The following is a 23,508-nucleotide window of genomic DNA, read 5'->3' as shown; positions in this document are numbered from 1 at the left end:
CACAGACATGGGGTATGAAATCTTTTGCCATTTATTTTGCAACATGTTGATGCATCTAAGTCACGAGCCATTCATTTTAAATACTTAGAAGTGTATTAGTAACACAAAGGTTATAGAAGGAATGCAAGCAAAGGAGATATTTCGATGGTGAATACGGAAGCAACCTGGGCACAGCAACCCCCCAATGACTACATTCTGGAAAATTGTGCTTCAGCAATAGCGGCTTCATTCCCCTTCCAACCAATGAGTTGGACCGAGTGTAGAGCAATGCAGCGAACCTACAGTCCACAGTAAAACCTGCTGGACATGCGGTCTAGCCTGCCATTTTGAAGAGCAGCCAATGCTTATACTGCACTGGGCCAGAGGGCTGCTCAATGCAATGCTAACTAGTGTCGTGTTAATACCAAACCACAACATGGACAGATTAAAAGCATTTCTATGTGACAAATATTTGTACAGCACATTATCATTATGCATTAGATTTTAACTGCAACCCTCAGAACTCTGACACAGTATTTCTACAGCAACCTCTTCAAGAGCTGGGAATTTTTTTTTTAAACAGATACTGATTTAGAAACAGGCAAAGGTTCGTTCTAAAAAAAACCGTACAAGTTCTTCACAGAAACAACAGGCAAGGTGATCCAAAATTAATGCTACAGTGAAAAACCAAGTATCAGAATGCCATTATTCACAATGAGTTCTATTAGGGGCTGAAAATCTGCATTGCAAAATAACCATTTGCTCCTGTATAATATAGATTTTGGTTACATTACCACAACTGTCACAGACAATGTTTAGAAGCATACAATGCACATCATGGGTCCAATGAAAGTGCTAAAGGAGACAACTTTATCTTTGGTATCAAGGAAAGGAACCTTACAAATCTATGAAAATTAAAGTAAATCCTGCCTGACAACGCCCTACATCACTGACTAAACTAGGCAAATTCAGAACACAGAGACAAAGAGGCATTTTTTGTTCCTGCTAGTGGACCATTGTCTCTACTTGAATAACAAATAAGTGTAAACGCTACCAGGGTATTTAAGTCATGCAATAGATTCCCACCTGCCTACACTGGAAAGCTATAAATAGAGACATTCCCTCATTCCATCTAAATACAGGAACAGGAAACTTTTTCCACAGTGGAAAAGTTGTAAATTTGACTTAAAACAGTCTGTCCCTTGTAAACAGGGCATGTTGACTTTATGTATCCTTGTATGGGAAGTCAAGTTATTGTACAAAAACCAAAAAAGTATTTTTCTCATCCAATTAAAAAAAAAAAAAAAGACCTAACTTGGAATGGTCTTGCTGAAGACAAAGCAAGTCAGGAGTTGTCTTTTCAGATATGAAAATCACGAGCATGCTTAGATTTAACTGCTCTTGCTGGAGAGCATCATAACTGCTCCACGCCCCATTCGCGTCTCACATACACTAGTGTAAGTCAGGAGTAACTCTTCCAAGCATGGCTCAGAGCTTGGGGAAGTGAGAGAAGGATCAGGTCCTAAATGGTCAGCTCACTGTCTATTGACTAAGACTGAACCACAACCCATTCTAATGCTGAAGCACAGGGCAAGAGAAAGCCACAGTCCATCCCTCCACACTTGCTAAACACAAGACTCCTCTCAGCAGGTCCCTGTGAGTCAGAACACTGTGTGCGCATACCAAGTAAAACAGCGTGAAGTAATGGAGACAAGACAGAGGTGACAAAGGCTACATTCTACACTGTGACAGGACACCAAGACACAGAGTGCCAGCTCCTACCTGGAACATGGAAATGTTTAGGGGCCTGAACGTAAGTTGGAGTTAGAGGGCGGCTGTCTGGCCGATAAGGGACAGGGGAGTTCCGACCGCTGGACGGCTCATTGCCTCCAATGAGAAGAATGGAGAAAACAAAATGAGAAAAGGGAGAGTGATAAAGAAGCAAGCATAATAAAAACCCAACCAAAAGACGGTCAACTCAAAAACTCCAGGGAGGAAGAGAGGTTTAAAGCAGAACTAAAAACAAACAATATTCAACAGACTTGACTAGCACTGGGTGACTTTGCTTTTCAATATTCCTGCAGAGACAGAGATTCACATTCATACTGGAGTTGAGTTTTAAGCAGCTCACATTCGTTCTGATGGCATGCATGTAGGAGCTGTGTATTGGCAGCCTGGTGGTTAGATGGGCAGGGCAGGAGAGAGGAATGGAAGGTTATTTGGCAATGGTTCAGTACAGAGGTTGACAGTTTTGGTTATAAATCACAGGCATGTGGTATAGTAGTTGATATGCAAGCCCAGAATGAAACTGGTTTCCAAGCATGTAGAAGCAGATGTTGGCAGCTGGAATACAATTCCCTAAATCGAAGGATCACAGACATTAGAAAAGGAAAATAGATGTTAGGTCACTAGGCCATCTCAGAACATTGTTCTCCACAAATCTATTAGCTTAGCCGCACAGGAGTTAAAATTCTTAAACTTAGGTCTTCATTATACGACTGTTCTGACTGGAACATTCCTTCCCCTCCCAGCAGATCCACCATATTAACCCAGGAGCCCTGAAAGTTGCTGAAATGAGCCAGAGGCCTCTCTGCAGTGCTTATCCTCCCACCCCAGACATCAAGATTTGAGAGCAAGTTTTCCATCCACATGGCTGCAATGACACTAACCAAAACTAAGGAAACCTTGGCCCTGATTCTCCACTCTCCTGCACCTTGTGCCATCATTTACACCTGTGTAAAGTGGACGAGAAGTGCTCGCAAATCAAAATAGAACACATGTGCACTTACTTTACACAGATGTAGTGTCTCCAAAGGAGAACCAAGCCCCTTCTGTTTTTTAAATGTGTAGAAGGGGACCAATGCCAGCTGGAACTGAGTGACACAGTGAAAAGAGAAAGAGAGAAGGAAAAGTGGGCTTTAAATTTTGACAACCAGTGGAATTGCAGTTCCCAAAAGAAGTCACATTTTCCAGTCCAGTGTCCTTGTGAACTTTAACCTGTATTTCTAAGCAATGGCAAGGCACCCAGAGCTGTTGGCTAAGCACCTGTCTTATACTTTATAAATCCAAAAATCAGATAAAAGTATTTTTGTTCCTAAGGGTGGCCAGTAAGCTAAAAATGCGGCAGAAGGGCAAGGCAATTCACCGTACATGCTACCTTGACTGAGGCATGGGATTAAATAACAAATTTTCCAAGGGGCCTCTCCACTTGTGCTTATGGAAGTCACTTGCACCCTTGCGACTTGTCTATGCACATGATGAATTGATGCACAAACACTATATTTGGGCATGATTTGCATGCACAAAATTTGTCCATACAGATGCATGTGCAAACTAGTATATGTACCACTTTGATCGTTTGGCCCTGTCTTGTTACACAGTCCCCAGATGTCCTGTGCCATCAGATGTTCCATGTGCTGTGGTTCTTTTATTTTAGGTTCACTGTTTCTGAGTCCTGTTCAACCAATGGCTAATTTGGAAAACCACATATCAGCTAGGAGTAGCAGAATGCATGATTATTTAAAGTGACATGGTTATCTGTATCAGAGGGGTAGCCGTGTTAGTCTGTATCCACAAAAACAACGAGGAGGCTGGTGGCACTTTAAAGACTAACAGATTAATCTTTAATCTGATTAATCTGTTAGTTTTTAAGGTACCACCAGCCTCCTTGTTGGTTTTATGGTTATCTGTGTGTGGCAATTCAAGGATGTAATATTGTGTTCTGAAGTCACGCTCTATAGATATATCATTTTGGTTATGTTGACTTCTGATAGAGACTTGTTTCTATTAGAACATTATAAACTCCTTTTTATTAAGATCAGTGCTTTGTAGACTGCCACCCGTACTGTAAATCTCAACACATAGCTAATTTGACATATTTAAAACTTGTATGCAGACATGTCATTCCCTCTTCCTGCTCCCACTGGTTGGGAGCAGTCATGCATGTAGCAGGAAAAACGTTTAATGAGAAAGGGTAATCAGAAGAGACTTCTTGAACTACGCAGTCTTGCAGCAAGCAAATTATGGGTTTTTTGTGAGTGAAGCTTGCAATCCACACCTTGCTGTCAAGAGGTACATTTTACCTGCTGAATGTTGGTGACAACATGGCATGAAGGTGGGTCATGGCTGACTTTCATATCATCATCACCATTTTGACAGATGGGAAAATGGATGTAGAGAGAAGTGACTGCCATGTCTGGGGTATGGCTGAGGGTGGCTTTGCAAGAATGTGAATGTGTTAGTGCCTCCATGATTAGCTGTTCTGTACATATCCTGAAGAAGCCCTTCTACACTCCTTTTTATATTGACTACAAATTAGTGAGCACAATCACATTGACTAAACTGTGCTGGATAATCTCACATCTAGGAACCCAGACGATATAACTAATAAGTTATATAACAGACCCCATTGACAGGGTAACCTGAATTGAACCAGGTCTCCCTGCACTTATTGCTTCACAGATGTTTCCATTCTGTTTTATTCCCGGAGGTTCCTCTGTAATGTCTTCCCAGTGACACCTGTCATTCGTGATGAATGATGCTTCTGTGGATAGACATTAAACCCTAACCACTATTGCAGAGAATGGTGCACTTCACAGCACTTCTGTACCAGAGCCTTGTAGTGCTGTGTAAAAGCTTCAGATACAGTTACAGCAGCAGCCCCAATTTGAGAAAGTGGAGTCCTGTGTTACAACAGATCATTTGCTCTCAAGAATCTGGTCCCTAAAAATTTGCTGAGAAGAGTTACACAGAATTATAGCTTGATCTGCTGAGAGGCTTAGACCATGACGGCCCTTAAGAAAAAAGGGTTTATGAACACTAGTATTTTAGCAAGAAGCGCACCGATAGGTACAATATGTACATTATATTGGCTCTGCATCATATAGGTGATATATGATATGATACAGAGTGAAAAGAACAAAGAATTTCTGGGCAAATAAAACTGTATTCTGACCCCCTCAGATCCCACTGTAGGCCAGGAGGCCTGTGTTAGCCTACCATCCGCCAGAGCTAGGATGCTAGACTATTCACTGCTCTGCTTGGGGGTTAAGCTCTTAGACAGTTTGGTGCTCCACCCTCCTTGAGGGCCTGGGTCCCTGAACTATCCACTGCTCTGCCCTGCCTGAGGGCTAGAGAACTACAGACTGTTTGAGATTCAGCCCCATTAGAACGGTCAGGACGCTAACACCTGGTCTGCTAATTCCCCCGATAATAGGCAGCAATTTGGTGACATAGTGAGGCAGTCTGGCCAACCTTCGACCCAGACGGGGAGGGACGACCGCAACACCACTACATTAAGTCTATTGCCATTTAACATCTCGCTAGACAGAGCAATGGAAAATTTGTTATTTCAGCATTTGAGTTGAAGAAAACCATGCAGATTTTGAGATGGTGAGAAAAAAAGCACACCCACCCAGCATGCATGAGGACAATCATATGGGTGAGACATGACATACCTATGTAGAATGAAGCTGCAAGGAAGACAGGGGAGGAAGAAAGGGGGGAAAAAAGTAAACACACAGCCCGGGAAAAAATAAGGATGAAATGAAAACATAATGGATTAACAGAAATGGAAGGTGGTTCTTATCAGCTCTGAGACCCAAGCCATGATGGTGACCTCAATCTGCGGGTCTACTGGAGAACAGCTTTGCCAGAGATGCAGGATATCATCTGAACAGTAATGACCAGAAAGTGGGTCATTCTTTCAGCAGAATTAAATTACTTTTCTCCTGACTCCAAACATACCAGAAGCTCCTTGCTGAGGAGAATTTCTTTGAACTGGATAAATGAAATCAGCCGTGAAATTCAACTAAAAAGGAGAACAAGTTTATAATGGAATGGGAAAACCTGGCAGTAGCCAGTGAAATCTATAGTGCGCTTCATTTTCAAAACGTCTAGGACAGGGGTCCTCAACCCCAACAGGTAACACGGATCATGCGACCAAATGGGAGGTGGGTGCTCGTATGGAAAGTCACTGCACTAGGGAATGCTGCTCCAGGAAGCAAATGTTCCTTATCATGATACTTCCAGAGTAACATACATAATGGACCTCACAAAGAGAATTCTGGCGTGTGAGTTGTCTCTATGGGCTGTCTTTGGAATATAAGGAAAAAGTGTGCATATGAGTGTGCATGTATGTGTAAAAGTGGACTCACTCCCCTGCTCCTTCATCTACCCAGATAACCCATGCCTGGTGTGCAGCCATTAGGTGTATGCTTGTGCTTTGTGATTCCTTCCATGTCTGCAAAGGAACATGTCTCATACTGTCTCAAACATGAGCCTGTGTTGTGGCACTTTGTAAACTTCCAAAGCATTGCAGCAGTTCTAGTTATGTAGCCACAAAGCACGCTGGAGCCCTTCAGGGAATGGTGTGAAGAAAAGGTGAAGAAAAAGGTGTGTTCTTAACTCAGGTTAGCTTACTCAGGTTAGAATAGCAGTGAAGACACAGCAACTCAGCTTCTAACTCAAGTTAGCAGCTTAAATTCAAGCCCATTAGGGAGCCTGGGCTGGAACTCAAGCCTCTTCACTGATAGTTTAACCCAAGTTTGCTAACCTGAGCTAAGAACACATCTTTCTTTTGGCAGTGTAGCCATACCCTCAGTCTGCCAGCACTGAAGGAAACAAACCCCTAGGAATATGAACTCTAACAGGCCGGAGATGAGGAGAAAATCGGAAGTGGTTTTAATTTATATAGATCATTGGGATGCAGCAGTTGGGGAAGTGGAATTCAGAGACCTTTCCCTTCTCTTAACTCTTTCCATTTGTTCCTTTTCACTTCCTAATCCTCCTCCTAAGCTCAGGTACCTTATGCTTCAGGAATCAGCTGATAACCATTTAGAGTCAGGAAAAACTTTTGTATAATATTGCATGATTCTGGTCCTTTCTGACATGCCCAGCATTGGCCCCACCCATAGAGGCACCACTGACTGAATGGCAATCTGTATATACCTTTCTCATGCAGATTCCCTATCCTCCTGCTGCCCTCTGTCTTACTTACCGCTGCTACTTTCTTTGCTTGCAAGGCTGGCTTGCAGCCAGCAGTCTAGGAATCCCAGGCCTGGCTCATAGCTCAGTGCATTCTGGGATGCCTATGACCAAAGAAGCCCCACTTCAGACAGCTCCAGATCTTTATGGTGACTGCCACATGACTTCCATGCAGAAATAGGGCCAAGCTCACAGAACCAGGCACAGGCTAAAATACACAGACACATCCAGATCCTTGTCAAATTATCACTGAGTCTCTGCACCTTTGAATAACCACTGCACTAACATGCCAGGACAACTCCTGCCAGCTTGCAGCCCTCCTCAGGCTGTGGGGAGCCACCGTCCACCCGTCTGTAAGGATTTCTGGCCTCTACTTCCTATGTGGAGCAGAAAGCCAGGAAACTGAGCCAAAGCACGGCTTTCTTCCAGGGCAGGGCTGTTAGAGCATTCAATTTCTGCTGCAGCCTGTGAGCACTGGAATCAGTACCACACAGGCAGGCACTGGGGAATGGTGCTCTGAGTGACATCGAGGCGGGGGTGTGGGTGTGTGTGTGTGTGGATGGATGTGGCCCCATGTGGTAACACAGACCTAAAGTCACCATTCCAGTGCCAGGCATATTTGGGAGGGCAGGTGACCTCTCATGCAATGATGCCTCTAAACTCAGAGGCCCAGTTCACCCATGAGCCTGCTGGGGCTCTGCAATGCTCTTGAAGACCTCTGAAAAATCCTAGGCAGAGGGGGCAAAATTCTGGCCCCATTCCAGTCAACAGGAGCTTTCCATTGACTTTAATGGGGTCAAGGTTTTGCCTATGGACGTGTGCTTGTATATGCTCCATAGCTAAAGCAGCAACCCTCTTTCCCCAGTGTAGACACAGTTATATTGACATAAAAGTCCTTATACCAGTATAGTTTATTCTGGTTTGGCAAAACAAAATATGTTGTACCAGTATAAAGTGCCTTAGGGTATGTCTACACTGGAAACTTCAAAGCGCTGCCGCGGGAACGCTCCCGCAGCAGTGCTTTGAAGTGTCAGTGTGGTCGCACACAAGCGCTGGGAGAAGGCTCTCCCAGCACTCCTGGTAATCCACCTCCACGAGGGGATTAGCTCCGAGGGCTGGGAGCCTGTCTACACTAGCACTTTAAAGCGCTCAGACTTGCTGCACGCAGGGGGGTGATTTTTCACACCCCTGACCCAGCAAGTTAGAGAGCTATAAAATGTAAGTGTAGACAAGCCCTTATACTCATACAACTGTGTCAACACTAGGGCTTTTACTGGTATAACTAGGTCACGCCTTAACAATAGTTAAAGTTTAAGTTTAGACCAGGCCTAAGTGAGTTTATGTTGGTTTAATGCACACACCAGCAGTGCTAACAAACAGGAAGGTGTATGTTAAAGAAGAGAAAATGTACACCTTCTTCTGACTCATCAGCATTTAAATTACATCAATTTATATTCCCTTACACAATCAAGAGAAAGTGGGTGTGGTAATATCTTTTATTGAACCAACTTCTGCTGTTGAGAGAGACACGCTTTCAAGCTTCCAGGACCTGCGGAAGAGCTCTGTGTAAGCTCTTTCACCAATAGAAGTCACTCCAATAAAAGACATTACCTCACCCACCTTATCTCAGTTATATCCTGGGACCACCGTGGTTATGACAACAGCCCTTACAGATTGGTAGATAGGACAGAGAGTCTGACCAAGTGCATGGGAATTCACTTTACATCTCACCTTTGAATTTGGCCAAGTGTATCCATCATTTCAAAGTATCCACAGACAGGATTGCAAAGCCCATTTGAGGGGGACGGAGGGTTTTTTTGTCCCTGCATTATATATGAATGTGGAGCATAGTGATCATATGCAGCTATTCTCCACCATCTATCCTGAAAAGGAGACACCTGGGATAGACAAGACACCTTATGTGGCTACATATTCATGAAGTTCTCACTAGACCCTACAAAGCCAATGCCAGCTCCCTTGTGCTCTGCTACACTGATCCGGAAGAAATGTACTTGGACATAGAGGAATGGCACAGGGAAGGCAGAGTACAGAATGTAGTATGGATACCCAGCCCTATCCCACCACGGGCTAACAAAAAGCTCAGATATAAATATGGAACAGTGAGCAGCATGTACCATATGATGCATTCTAACCAACACATTTTGAATGTCAAAGAAATGAAAAGGAAAAAAAACCATACCATGCAAACTATATAATCTCTCCATATAACACTATGTACACACATGTAAAATCGTACAGTACATGAGCATATAGAGAGATAGCACATGTGCTCCCAGATTCTAGTTAATGAAGAAATGTCTGTCATCATGAGCCTTTTACAGCCTCAGCCAATGAGCACTGTGAGTTAGGGATTAAAAGGGATAATTTGAATCGTTCATTTAACCCCTATTCTGAATCCTTGCTTGTCTGATGCTTGGATTTCATTATTTTAGCACTATCCGTGCCCAATTACATGCCCAACCAATTGGAATACAGCTTGCAAAGGTACAGCATTATGTCTTTGTTAGCCTCTTAGGTAAAATGACCTGCCTGCACAGATTATTGTAGGTTAATCATGTGCAGTACAATATATCAGGCCTATTTCTCTCTTCACTTATACTGCCTTTGCAGCAATGTAACTCCATTGACTTCAGTGGATTTACACTTGTGGGACAGGAAAATCAGGCCCATTGCAAAGTAGAATTCGGTACCTTGACCTTTGTAAATTATTTAGATCCTGGGAAAAAGGGTACAAAATTCTGAGGTTGGGTTCAATCCTTGGGGAAACTCCGAGCTTTCTGTAGGTGCTGAGTGCCCTCACCTCCCAGTGGAGTTAAGGCTTGTTGTCCAACTGAAAACAGGGAAACATTTTTCTTTTCGATTAGTTACAGTGAAGATTTCCCCCTCTTTGATTAAAAAAAAATAGAAATTGAAACAAAGTGCCACATCTCTGGCTGACGTAAATCAATACAACTCCCTTGCTGATCTATGCTGATTTATACCACCTAAGAATCTAGCCCAATGAATCTTACTTAAGCCAAAGTTTTGTATACAAAATCTCCTGGTACAATGGTGGAATCTTCTATTTTTTGCTACACATTTATCTTACAGGAAACATGCCCTTTTCCTAGTGTCCCATTTGGATCGACAGATTTAACCCCCAAGAGTCTTATTTTTCAGATGACTGAAAACAATTGGGAAGGAATATGAAGAGAGTTTTCCTGTGTTATCTGTTGAAAAAGCTATTCTCTTAACAGTAATGGAAAAGGGACAGAAGTGCCTTTGGAAGGAGGGTGAGCATTAATCTAGATTTACAGCAAAAGAATGTTGAAATTGCAAAGTTTATGGATCAACTGCATGCTGAAATGAGCAGTGCATCGATTTTTAAGGGTCCCCATCTTTTAAGTACAAAGTGAGATATCTTACTAGGACGCAATTAAAAGAATTGGAAGGAATGGGTTGGAAGTGCATATTAATAAAAAAAAATCTACAAAAATGAAAGGATCAAAATCAGTAACATTGACCTGAGCGTTTGAGGGAAATAGAAGGTTGAGCTTTATTAGCATTACTTAAAAGACCACGGCAACAATCTGTTTAAAATTCTTTTACTGGTAACACCAATGCTGTCTGCATTGGTCAACAGAACAGGAATATAAAATATGCTCAGCTCATGCTACTGCCTCTTCCCTGAGCTCTCACAACAAATGTAAATTGTGACCTCCTCACCCAACCGATACTCTCCATTTCACCAGCATGTTGGGGAAATGAGAGCACCAGCTGGCCTCTGCTCCAGTAAAAATGAAAATAAAATACAACTTTCACAGAAGGCAAGAAGCAGAAATAGAGGTTAACTATCTGGAATGAGCTCACTGAAGGGGCAGAAAGCAAAGATGACAAATCTCCCCTCCCCCACACAAAAAATCAACAGAAGAGAGTTTGAACAATTTTAGACAAAAAAATAATAATGAGATTTTAACAACATTTGGTCAGACAGCCATCAGTGCTGTCATAATTAACAGTGATGCGTTTCCTTGTTGCCGTTGATCTTTACATGATGTAAAAGCTTTTTATTCAATATTCTCAACTGGCTTGACCTCATCCAGGCAATATTAGCGGGAGGTTTTTAAACTTAAATATTTATATTTTTAAGGATCCAGAATTAATAAGAATTAAATTGGACATGAGAGGTCCTATGTGGATTACGGACTGCTATGGAAATAAGGAAAATTCAGTACATCTCTTTTCTAAGTGGTGGACGATAATGCTTTCCTGTATATTTATTACATGCAATATACATTCTGACTCTTTAACTAGGGCCCTTAGAAATGACATATTTCCTCAGAGAGAAGATGCTATGTCAGTCTAACACAGTTGTAGGTGTAATGACATATTCGGAGGCATGCCGAGAGCTACGCAGCCAATGGCCACCTTATGGAGATGCATCTTATTAGCTTTGTCCGAATGCTAATATATCTCCATTCTGTAGGGCACTAACTGGAAAGGCCTGGCTCCTTACCTTTGACATGGGGAATGAAGTGGTGTCGGAATGGGGAGTTAGGGCGGGAGTCATTGTGGGTGGAGCTGAGACTGCTAGTGCGCAGGTATGACAACCGTTGCACACCAGTAGACAGCAGCTCTGCAGCAGCAAGGAATCGTGGGGCAAGACCAAATGAAAACAAAGAAAAAACAAAAATAAGAGGCAGGGAAAGAGGCTTCAAAGGAAACACCACTGAACAATTAGGAGTCTGAAAAGTAGGAAGACAAAAGGTTAAAGTAATACCAGGGTTCAAAAATATTATGCAAAGTTGTAGGAAGTATTTGAAAACAGGCTCAGATTTATATTGTACATCCCATTTAGTATAACATTCTCTGGCATATAGAGCTACTGATTTACCAGAAATCAGCCTGCTATCCTCTGCAAACATCACAAACTCTAAATCCAAATTAATTTAGAAAGCAGCTGCTTTGATAAGTGCCTAACCAAACAACAGCAGTCCAGAGGCATGCAAGAGGTTTCCTATTGCTTTAAGAAATTCCAAAGAGCAGCTGAGGTGGGGGGGGGAAACGCTGCAAACTTTTGCAAATCGTGTAAAGCACGAATTACTTAAAGAAATGTAATGCGCTAGCAGTGTCAACAAAAAGGAACCACTCCAAAGTGGTTCACTTCTTTCTCAAGGGTTGCCCTGGAGCCAGACAAAGCAAGAAGTTATGTAAGAGAACTCAACTTAATCATGCAAAAAGTATCTATGTTCTTGCCAACAATAAGGTGATCAGATAGGTACTGCTTTAACTGATCAACTCCAGTAATGCTGGGAGAGAATTACAGAGCATTACAAATGATTAGCTCAAAGCATGTTGGAAAGATAAAAAATAAGAATGCTAAAGGCAAATGGTATTATGTGTAGAACAGAAACAAATGAGTAATACAAATTTCTTGAGAAATGAGCCAAAGATGTGATATTTAAGTAGCTATGATCTGAAACAAAAGCCCCCAAAATACTCTGTGCCCCACAAACTTAGGCAGATTTCAGATCTGCATCCAAACTTTGTGGCTTGAGCTCATCTCTACACTGAAGGAAAGCTGGGGAACATATAAACAGAGAGATTGTTCCAAAGAAAAGTACTTTACACAAACACATGGCATTTTTTTTTAAACTGAAATAGTGAAACTCAGTGTCACAGTAAGCTTTGGAATAAAGCCCAGATTTGTCCAAATCAATGACAAACAAAACGTGAAAAACCTTAAGAGATCTGATAGCACTAAACAGAAGTTTGCAGCTTTTTCATACTTTGTCAGCCGCCTTTGGTTTTAACTACAATGCACATCTTAAATCATCATCATCATGTTATCAGTATCTTGTAACGTACAATATTGACTTTGTCCCACATCATGAAATTAGGTCCTTAAAATGAAGTATTTTTTGATATAGGTAACTAGCAGTTTTCAGCCCGCTGCCACTAGAAGACAGTTAAGTCACTCAAACTCCACACTGATCATTCTTTCATAGATCCCTACTTTTAAAAATACAGCTCCTACTGCATATGGCCTTTTGGTATCCCAACCATTCTGGTGATGGGAATATGGCTGTATGAGTGTATTGCTTAATTTAAAACTTCATTACAAAGATTTTATTTCACCAATATAATGTGAAAACTCAACATATCTGGAGGAGTAGATTAAAAAATAACCTTTAGAACCACATTTCAACAAAATGAGTGCCTAACGTGTATTTATAAAAATGCAAACATATCCATATATTTCATACATACAATGAATAATTATGAATGCACTGGGGACCTGAAGCAGTGTGTATATTTGTCTATTTTTTACATGCAACTGTATTACTTCTGAGTGAATAAGTTAGATCCATATTATTTAAATGTAGCCCTTGGCAACAGACTAGGCTTTTAATTAAGAAATTCTACTTGGCAAATATGAGCCTAAATTTTCAGAAGTGACTAGTGATTTTGGGTGTCTGAATTTTTAGGTGCCCCCTTTAGAGGGCGCATGCTCAGCACTTTCTGAAAATCAGGAGTCTCTAAGGTGTTAGGTACCCAAAATCACTAGTCACTTTAGAAACTTAGGCCATGATTTTTATTTCCAAGATGTATTGTTTTCCTTCAGACACCAGGCAGCCTCCCTGAATTTCATGCAGCAAAAAATGGTTTACGTTCATACATAAAAATATTCCTAATTCGACTTTGTTATAAAAACAGGTGAGTAATTTACAATACATTCATACACTAACTGGTCTTGTATTTGTCAAAAAATGAGACGAATAAATAGGAATGAGAGTTTTAAAATTTGCCACTAGCTTTTCAATGCTAAACAATTAATAGTTTCTTCTCTATTTCATTAAGTGACATAATAAGAAATACAATGCTTCAAGTTGTAAATCGCTGATGCAGTTGCTCTTACCAGGTCTGTGGAAATGCTGAGGGGAGCGTGACATTGTGGGAGTGTAGCTGTGTCGACTATACACCGGAGAACTAATAGAGCCCTGACTGGTTGACCTGTGAATCATCCGATCCCGAACATCCTGATAACCCTGGAGAATAAGAAGCATTAGAAGAATTAATAATAATAATAATAATAAAAATGCTTAAGTGCACTCCAGACAGTTTGCCAACTATACTTGGCTTTCAATGGCCTCAAGATGTCAGTGGAACCTGCTGAAGGAATAACATCCTTTCGTTTTAATGTCTGTTTCATCATCACACAGTACTATCTGTCATCAAAAGTTCTCTCATAGAATCCACTGCTGTAGAGACTAACAGCTAAGTTCTAGAGTCCTATAATTCCATCTGACCTGCAGGCTAAATTCTGGTAAGTAACACTGAGGCCTCAATTTTCATAAGTGACAAGTGATTTGGAGTGTTTCATCGTGAGATTCCTTAAGAAGGCCTGGTTTTCAAGGCTCAGCCACCACCCCCTAAGAATCAGGCTCTTTTAAATGTTTTTTATGTGGCCATCCAAAAACAGAGGCACCCAAGATCACTGGTCACTTTTGTAAATCTTGGAACAACAAAAAAGCAAACAATCCCCCTGCAACGCACCTTTCCTGTGGGAGAGGTGTAACTGGAAAACTCCAAGACCATAAGCGTGTTCATAAAATTACTATAGAACTGGAAGCATGTAGAGGTAAGTGTACATTTTACTTACGAAAACAGAACAAGTGACAATGTACATACTGTATAGTGCTAGCAACTAAAATCTTGACAAATGCCTTTACGTGTGTTAAAAGAAAAGGAGTACTTGTGGCACCTTAGAGACTAACAAATTTATCTGAGCATAAGCTTTCGTGAGCTACAGCTCACTTCATCAGATGCATGTAGGATACAGACTAACACAGCTGCTACTCTGAAACCTGTCTTTACGTGTGTTGAGTGTCACTATAATGTTCACAGTACCCTCTAGAGGAATGCCACAGTAACGTTTTCTCACAAAGATTTTAATGCAGCGTACCGTATTCAGATGCTTAGGGATAGGTCTTTGGCTGCTGTAAATCAGCACCGCTCCTGATTTGGCCCTGATCTATGCGCCAAAACAAAGAAGAATTCATGAAAGTGACCTTCGCTGTATAGACTTTTGATAAATGCCTTTGCTTTGCAGACATCAAATCCCGCAGTGGCTTCATTCTCCATAGCAATCAGGCAGATAGCACTAAATGTCCTCTCTTTTGATTTTCCTGCACTTTCAATAACCAAAAAAGCTGTGCTATGTAAATAGCAAATAGAACTGGGCTGCCTAGAACAAGCAATAACTGCACTTTCTGGCAGCAATAATTCTGGCAGTTGTGACACATTGCCCCAGAGGGCTCCATCAGACTTACTTCTGCAGACGGGGTGGGAGACAGTGTCCTTGGAGACTGCAAGACATGAAAGAGAGAATGTTACAGAAACAGGCTTGCTCCTGCTTTGCCAGCAAATGCTGATCTAAACACACCACATGTTAGATACATGTGTGACTTGTTTTGGCTTGAGTGCATGACATTTCATTATGGGCAGTTTATCACATGGCTTTATATGACCACGTGTCTGGCTTTCTACCACATTGAAGTCTTTAAACTATTCAGTTTAAAATATACCGAGACGCATATTTAGAAGCAAAAAGGGAAAAGTTCAGGGGAGTAAACTGGTGCAAATGGAAAGTGATGATTTCAAAACTAACCTGATTCAAAAAAGCAGTTGGGATCAAACGTGTCTCCACTGAAGTCAATGGCAGAATTCCCATTGACTTCAATAAAGCCAGGATTTCACCTACAGTTCCTTAGGGCAGGTCTACACTACAGGCAAAAGTCGATCTAAGCTACACAATTTTAATTACGTTAGAAGCGTAACTCAAGTTGACGTAGCTTAGATCTACTTACCACGGGGACCGCACCGTGTTGAGTCAATGGGAAAAACTCTCCCCTCGTCTCCCCTTATTCTTCTCATTCTGGTGGAGTACCAGAGTTGACAGGAGAGCAATTGGCGGTCGATTTAGCGGGTCTTGACTAGACCCGTTAAATCGACCGCAGGCGGATCAATCGCCGCAGCCTCGATCCCACCAGTAGTGGAGACAGGCCTTTAAAAACCAACAGGGATACTCAGATGCTTAAAGTTACACAAGACCTTAAGTGTTTTGCTAGATCATCACACACCACAGTTACGCCACATTTACATGGGTCATTTTATTGGCAGGGTAATAGTAGTTTTAGCATTTCTGGGGTTAAGCCTGTAGTCCTGATGTCAGCAAAACTCTCATTGACTTCAATGAGAATTTTCCCGGTTTTAGGACTGTTGGGTTGGTCTCTCTCTAGTACAGCAGTAGACAGGTTCAAGAAAAAACTGTTCCAGATTACAACAGCGGCGATATAAGCAGCAGTAGGTGGTCAGGGTCCTTCAGTGCTATAGTCTCTTGAAATAAAGGGAATACTGATGAAAAGTGACTTCCCACAATAATTAATGCACCAAAAGTCAAGAGGCCCAACTCCTACACCGATCAGGGCACTACGGTGGGAGAGAAATTGCAGACCTGTGGATTCTGTATAGCTTGAACATTCGGAACGCTTATAAACATCTTCAACGGTCAGCCCAGATGTATATTTATACCCAAACAACAAACCTTTCTAATGCCATTATATATTATAAAATGATTTCTTCCTATTTGTGTATCTATTATGTTAACAAGTTAATACCCACGGTACTCCACATCCTGAGCTTAGCTTCACTTCACTTCCCAACTAACTCCCATAGCCACTGTAACTAAATTACTAGCTGGTTGGCCTCCACTAGGTGGTGCTATGTGAAAACTTTTTTCATTGCAGACTTTTAAAGACACAGTACAGGGATTTATTAAGGAATGAACTGAATTGATTAGAGAGAGACTATTATAGCCATTTTAAAAATGATTAAAAGGAAAAGTCTAATGCTACCCTATATTGTGCCTGGAACCACAGAGAAGAGGAAAACAAGGGGCAGAGCAGCTGCCCAAGGAACAGCTGAAGCAGCTTTCCATCTGCTCTGCTGCCGTAGAGCATTTCTGCCTGATAAATAGGTCCCAAAATTCAGAGTAGTCAGCACCTAGCCAGCTCCAGAGGCTGGTGCAGCGGGGAGGCAGTGTCAACAGTTTGTACCCTTTGGGTTGGGGCTGCTAGCAAACTTGTGCTTGGAGAAAAAGTTCCATGTGCTCTGTCCTCCTTGCTGACTCACAGCTTTGCCCTATTTATGTTGATGGGGTTTCTGTACAACTTAGGCGAGAAGAATTCAGTCTGATAAAGTTTCATTGCAAAGGAGCATGAGGGATGGATGGAAAATACCTCAGAGTTTCTCTCCACTCTCCTGTCTGGGGGCACAGGACTATAATTGGAGCTGTGTGCATAGTGAGGGGAGAGCGGACCCCACAGAGCTTATAAGAGGTAACGGCACTGAACTCTGTTTGCTACATAAAAGAAACAGAAGTGAATAAGACTGTCTATTATATGGTGAAACATTCGTGGGTAAGTTCCCAATAGGAGATTTTGGTTGCAGCACTCAGCAAAACTCCTGTACCTTAAACTGGCACTGCTCTAATCCCCATTGGGCTTTTGCATAAGATGACCCCTCTTGTTTGAGGGGACTGTAGCAAATTTTATTTAATTGTACCAAATGGACGTTGAAAAAAATACAGCCCTTCCCACCAGTTGTGACAAAACCAATTAAAGCCCAACGGAAGGTTCATGCAAGTCTATCATGTTTCATTTTTATAATGTCAGATTAAAAGTCACATGCAACAAACTACTGAGAGGGACATAGCTAATCAGGAGTGTGCCCAGGGAACTGATTTATCCCCCATGCTATACGTTAGGATTGACCGCTGCTTAACTGGACAGCCCTTGTCAATGAACACCCCAAATATGTACATCCCAGTGCCAAGAAAATTAATACGTTCCCCAGCAACCATGGCAACCACTCTTTTCACAAAGGGGCCATGCGTAGACCCTGTATTGGCAAGGCCTTAGACAGTGGTAATGCAGTGTCTTTGAGGGCAAATGTGGCAGCCACTACTGGTTAGATTTTCACAAGAGCTTTTCACTGAACACACTGCGCTCCTTTGGAAATATGGCCACTTCTTTACGTACCTAAACGGGAACTGAGAGCTTGAGGATATGGCCCTAAAATAGGGCTTGATCCTGCACTCACTGATGCCAATGGCAAATGCCCATTAACTTCAGAGGTGCAAAATCAGACCCCCTACTCAGGAAAAGCTTACCTGTAGCATTGTACACGGAAACCTGAGGAGTTATTTCTGAAAGGATGCAATGGCTTCTTGAAAGGCTATCATATGGACCTTTAAAGTCAACATGGAACATCAGGCAGCGAAAGAAGGGAACTCTTTAACAGACTTTCATGAATTGGAGAAATTGCCATTGAGTTCCTTTTTGGATTTTTAAGGCTGAGTTATGACGACTGTCACAATCCACCTCTCTTAGTTTCTCTTTTTTGCTCTTGGCATACAATATGAATATGAATAGTAAGTAATATGGCATATGATGTAAAAGACAGTTACCTTTTCCCGTAACTGGTGTTCTTCGAGATGTGTTGCTCATGTCCATTCAACTTAGGTGTGTGTGCTCACCACAGACACTGGTGCTGGAAGTTTTCCCCTCAGCAGTGTCTGTAGGGGACCAGCTCTAGTGCTCCCTGGAGTGACATGTATATGCTGCGGCATATAGGGCGCCGCCGGCCCCCTCCACCCTCAGTTTCCTCTTGCTGGAAACTCCAACAGTGGGGAAGGAGGGTGTGTCATTGAATGGACATGAGCAACACATCTCGAAGAACAACAGTTATGGAAAAAGGTAACTGTCTCTTCTTCGAGTGATTGCTCATGTCCATTCAACTTAGGTGACTCCCAGCAGTACCCCTCGGAGGTGGGTAATGAGTTCACGGACACGTAGATTGCAACACAGCTCTGCCAAACCCAGCGTCGTTCCTGGCCTGCTGAGTGATGGCGTAGTGGGCCGTGAACGTGTGCACCGAGGACCATGTCGTAGCTTTACAGATGTCCTGGATTGGAATGTGTGCCAGGAAGGCCGTCGAGGATGCCTGCGCTCCAGTTGAGTGGGCTCTGAGTGGTGGTGGCAGGGCCCCTGCCAGCTCATAACACGCCCTTATGCAAAAGATAATCCAGTTAGAAATCCTCTGCATGGAAACTGGGTCCTTCATTCTATCAGCTGTAGAGAGGAAAAGCTGAGTTGACCTACAGAAAGGCTTTGTCCGGTCTAGGTAGAAAGCCAGGGCCCTTCTTACGTCCAAAGCATGAAGGCACCTCTCTTCACTAGTCTCATGAGGCTTGGAGCAGAAGACCGGAAGGACGATGTCCTGGCTCATGTGGAAAGCGGACACCATCTGGAAAGAAAGGCCGGGTGGAGTCGGAGCTGGACCTTGTCCTTATAGAAGACCGTGTATGGCAGTTCTGAGGTCAGGGCTCGCAGCTCAGAGACTCATCTTGCCGACATCACCGCCACCAGGAAAGCTACCTTCTATGATAGGTGAGACAGGGAGCACGAGGCCAAAGGCTCAAAGGGCGGGCCCATGAGCCTGGACAGAACCAAGTTGAGGGACTGAACTTGAGGAAAGTCTCTCGAGACCTCTGAGGAACCTGATCATCATGTCATGGGAGAACACCGTCTGCCCCTGGATGGGCGGATGAAAGGCGGAGATGGCCACTAGATGCACCTTGATAGAGGATTGTGCCAGGCCCTGGTTCCTCAAATGAAGCAGGTAGTCTAAGATCAACTGCACCAAAGAATGCGAAGGGGAGATGCCCCGTTTGGCCGCCCAGTGGGAGAATCTTGTCCACTTTGCCAGGTAGGTCTGTCTAGTTGAGGGTTTTCTATTCCTCAGGAGGACCTGTTGGACCCGCTCTGAACAAGTCCGTTCTTGAGGGTTCAGCTATGCAGCATCCATGCCGTGAGGTGGAGAGATGCAAGGTTGGGGTGCAAGAGGTGACCGTGGTCCTGTGACAGCAGGTCTGGTCGATCTGGCAGGGGCCATGGGGGAACCGCTGCCAAGCTCAACAGCATCCCAAACCTGTGCTGGCGTGGCCACGCTGGGGTGATCATAACCTGCGCCTTGTCCCTTTTGATTTTCGTTAGGACTTTGCTGATGAGTGGAATCAGAGGGAACGCGTACATCAGGCTTCCTGCCCATCGCAGGAGGAAAGCGTCGGAGAGGGAGCCCTTGCCCAGACCCCGTCTGGAGTAGAACCTGTGGCACCTCCTGTTCTGTCTGATGGTGAACAAATCCACTTGGGGAGTTCCCCACCTCTGGAAGATCATGCTGGCTACATCCGGGTAGAGCATTCACTTGTGGTGAGAGGAGAAGTCCCTGCTTAGGTGATCTGCTAGTGTGTTCCTGGCATCTGGAAGGTGACATGCTTCTAGGTGGATTCCATGGTCGATGCAGAAGTCCCAGAGACGGAGTGCCTCTTGGCAGAGGGCCAAGGATCACACTCCACCTTGCCTGTTGTAGAACATCAAGGCTGTGTTGTCTGTGAGGACTCTGATCACTCTGCCCAACCGGTGAAGTAGGAAAACCATGCATGCTCTGCGCACCACCCTGAGGTCTTTGACGTTTATATGTAGCGTCAATTCCTCTGGGGACCACATACCTTGGGTATGGAGAGTGCTGAGGTGGGTCCCCCAGCTGAGGTCCGAGGCATCCGAAACCAACTCAACTGAGTGAGGAGTGCTGTTGAGGGGAACTCCTTACAGGACTTTCCTGGGATCGGTCCAACAATGCAGCGAGGTAAGTACAGAAGGTGATGACCTTCTCCAGGTGGTCCCTGGACTGGGAGTAGACCGTCAGCAGCCATTGCTGCAGGGGTCGCATCCGGAGCCTGTCGTGGTGCACCACATATGTACACACTGCCATGTAACTAGTAGATGCAGGCAAACCCTGGCTGTGGTCAGGGGAAACATGGAGACTTCTGCGATGAGGTCCGTCAGTGCCCTGAATCTCTCTAGTGGCAGGAACGCAGTGGCCCAGGTCAAGTCGAGCACTGCTCCGATGAACTCTATCCTCTGTACCGGAAGTAACAGGGATTTTTTGTCATTTACCAACAGGCCGAGGCAACGGCGCATGGCCAGCAGCACCGCGACGTCCCCTTGGACCTGGAGTTGCCCTTGATGAGCCAGTCGTCGAGGTACGGGTAGGTCTGGACACCCTGACGTCTGAGGTAAGCCACCACCACCAACATGCGCTTGGTAAATACCCGTAGTGCTGTTGCTAAGCCAAATGGAAGGACCACGAACTGACCCCCTTTAACAATTCCTGATGCACCTTAGCATCATCCTGGGGAACTGGTAGAGTGGCCCCACTATAGCCTCATCTGGTGACGAGGAGGAGAAAGCTGGTGCACAGGGATCCTCCACAACCAGAGGTGGTCCGACCGCTTGCTCACCCACTTCCTCCAGTGCCTCCAGGGTGCCTGCAGCTGCGGCCTCTTGAAATGGAGAGGGAGGTAGCTGATCTCTCTGATACCGGATACCGAGTGGGCGGCCCAGGAGGGCTGAGTGAACCTCCATGGGTACCACTGTGCCAGCCACGGAGTCTAAGACTGCGGTGCCGTCAACGTAGTCTGCACCACAGGTATCGTAGCTTGTCCCGCAGCTAGGGAACATCGCTTCAAACCTGAGCTAAAGTCGGAGCGGTCGCTCCCCTGCAACCAAGATGGGGCTGAGTGGTGGCTCTCTCCCGACTGGTACCGGTCACTCCTCCCAGAGTTGGATCTGGCTGACCTTGACAGGCACCCGGATTGGGGCCTCGGCAACCGGCGGCACTCAGCAAATCCGCAAAGGCCCCGGGTTGGCAATCTGTGCCTCATGCTCAACGAGTGGTACTGGGATGTCGAGCAGGACTGGGAACCAGAGCGGGCTTGGTGTGAAGCCGCACGGTGATGCTGCACTGGGGAATCAGCGACAGTCCGGGGAACGGTACCATCCGTCCCTTGACCTGTCCCTGGAACGGTACCGGTGCCGCGCAGATTCCGTCGCCAACTTGAAAGTCCTTCCAGGGAGTGCATGCCTACCGAGGTCTGCGCCCGGTTACCGGCAAGCTGCACCTCGAGCCTTCCTTCCCATGTCCGAGGTCCGGAGACCGGATGGGGCTGTGAAGCTTCTGCCTATCACAGTCAAGAAGCGTGATGGCTACAAGAGGGCGACCATTGGCAGGATGTCCCCCGCGACAGGGAGCGTTGCCATAAAGGTGGAGACTGTGGTGGTCTAAACGCGGGTTTACTCTGTGACCGGGACCCCGCAGGGGCCAGAGTGGGCAGCACTGGGAGGGACATAATCTCTTGCACTGCTTGCAGGGCCTCCGGTGTGGATGACACCCGGAGCTGACGAGGACCTCCGTCGATATCTGGGGTAGCTGGCGGGGAGCGGGTTGAGCTACACCTCGGGCCCCTGCTCAGGTCGAGCGATCCCGAAGAGGGTGAAGAGGTGCCTGAGACAGGCCCTTGATCCACCCCAGACTTGTCCTTTCCCTTGCAGGAAGCTGGAGACCTTCCTCGCCCTGTCTTCCTGGGCTTCTTGGCTGGAGCCATGGAAGGGGACCAGTGCCGTGCAGATGGTACCTGTGGGAAGCTGCGCACTGAGGTCACGGTGCTTGGTGCCAAATCGGAGTGCTGCTCCGGCATCGGGGTAAGGGCAGACTCCATAAGGAGTGCCTTCAAGCGAATGTCCCACTCCTTCTTCATCCTGGGCTTGAAGGACTTGCAGATTCTGCACTTATCAATAATGTGACCTTTGCCCAAGCACCATAAACAACTGTTATGTGGGTTGCTAATGGGCATGGGCCTTTTACAGCGATCGCAGTGCTTAAAGCCTGGGGACCAGGGCATGCACCATCCTGAGGCGAAGTCCCGTTTGGGACCTACTAAGTCTTTAACAAATAGGGAAAATAAAACTAGAGGGAAACTATAGACAACAACATATAAGAGGTAAATGGGTTTGAACGAACGAGAAGCAACATTGCTAGCTGAAGCAGCAACAGTTCCATGCATTGTCACTGGCAGCAAGAAGGAACTGAGGGCGGAGGGGGCCGGCAGTACCCTATATTCTGCAGCGTATGCGCGCCACTCCAGGGAGCGCCAGAGCCGTCCCCTACGGATACTGCTGAGGGGAAAAACATCCGGCACCAGTGCATGTGGCGAGCACATGCACCGAAGTTGAATGGACATAAGCAATTGCTCGAAGAAAAACTAGGAGTGCACAATGCAAAGTGTTTGAGATCACTTCAGTAAACAGCTTTGATTGAATGTAGATTTCAGTGTGAACATGTATTAATCACACCTAAATCCTAAAGTCAATTTAGCAGCATGTTTAATTTAATTAGTTATTCTGTGTGATAAATATTTATCGAGACTGTGGTTGTTAGTGTCTACCTCAAAAGCCAGAGTGTTGATGAATGTGTTTTCACTACCCATAAGATGTCTCCAAAAATATTTACTGTGCCCAAAGCGCATAGAGCTGCATGGCAAATGAGGTTTACTGTGAAATGTGATGCCACATTATCTTGGAA

At 44.6% G+C, this 23,508-nt stretch overlaps 1 protein-coding gene across 8 annotated transcripts in view; it reads right to left on the bottom strand.

Moving 5' to 3' along the window:
* The window catches only part of ABLIM1 (actin binding LIM protein 1), a 311,243-nt gene that overhangs the window by 26,964 nt on the left and 260,771 nt on the right, over positions 1-23,508 (bottom strand). For 5 of the 8 annotated variants that reach the window (XM_074959284.1, XM_074959287.1, XM_074959282.1 and 2 more), the window contains exons 11-14: positions 15,297-15,332; positions 13,883-14,012; positions 5,436-5,450; positions 1,762-1,866 (exon numbers count right to left, since the gene is read on the bottom strand). In XM_074959284.1, coding sequence (XP_074815385.1) covers positions 1,762-1,866; positions 5,436-5,450; positions 13,883-14,012; positions 15,297-15,332 — 286 coding nt within the window. The remainder of the gene's footprint in view (positions 1-1,761; positions 1,867-5,435; positions 5,451-13,882; positions 14,013-15,296; positions 15,333-23,508) is intronic. The other 3 variants (XM_074959285.1, XM_074959289.1, XM_074959286.1) reach the window with 2 other exon arrangements.

The sequence above is a fragment of the Natator depressus genome, chromosome 7 (genome assembly GCF_965152275.1).
Source record: "Natator depressus isolate rNatDep1 chromosome 7, rNatDep2.hap1, whole genome shotgun sequence".
In the NCBI taxonomy this organism is placed as follows: Eukaryota; Metazoa; Chordata; order Testudines; family Cheloniidae; genus Natator; species Natator depressus.
This window is presented reverse-complemented; position numbering and strand designations above follow the sequence as displayed.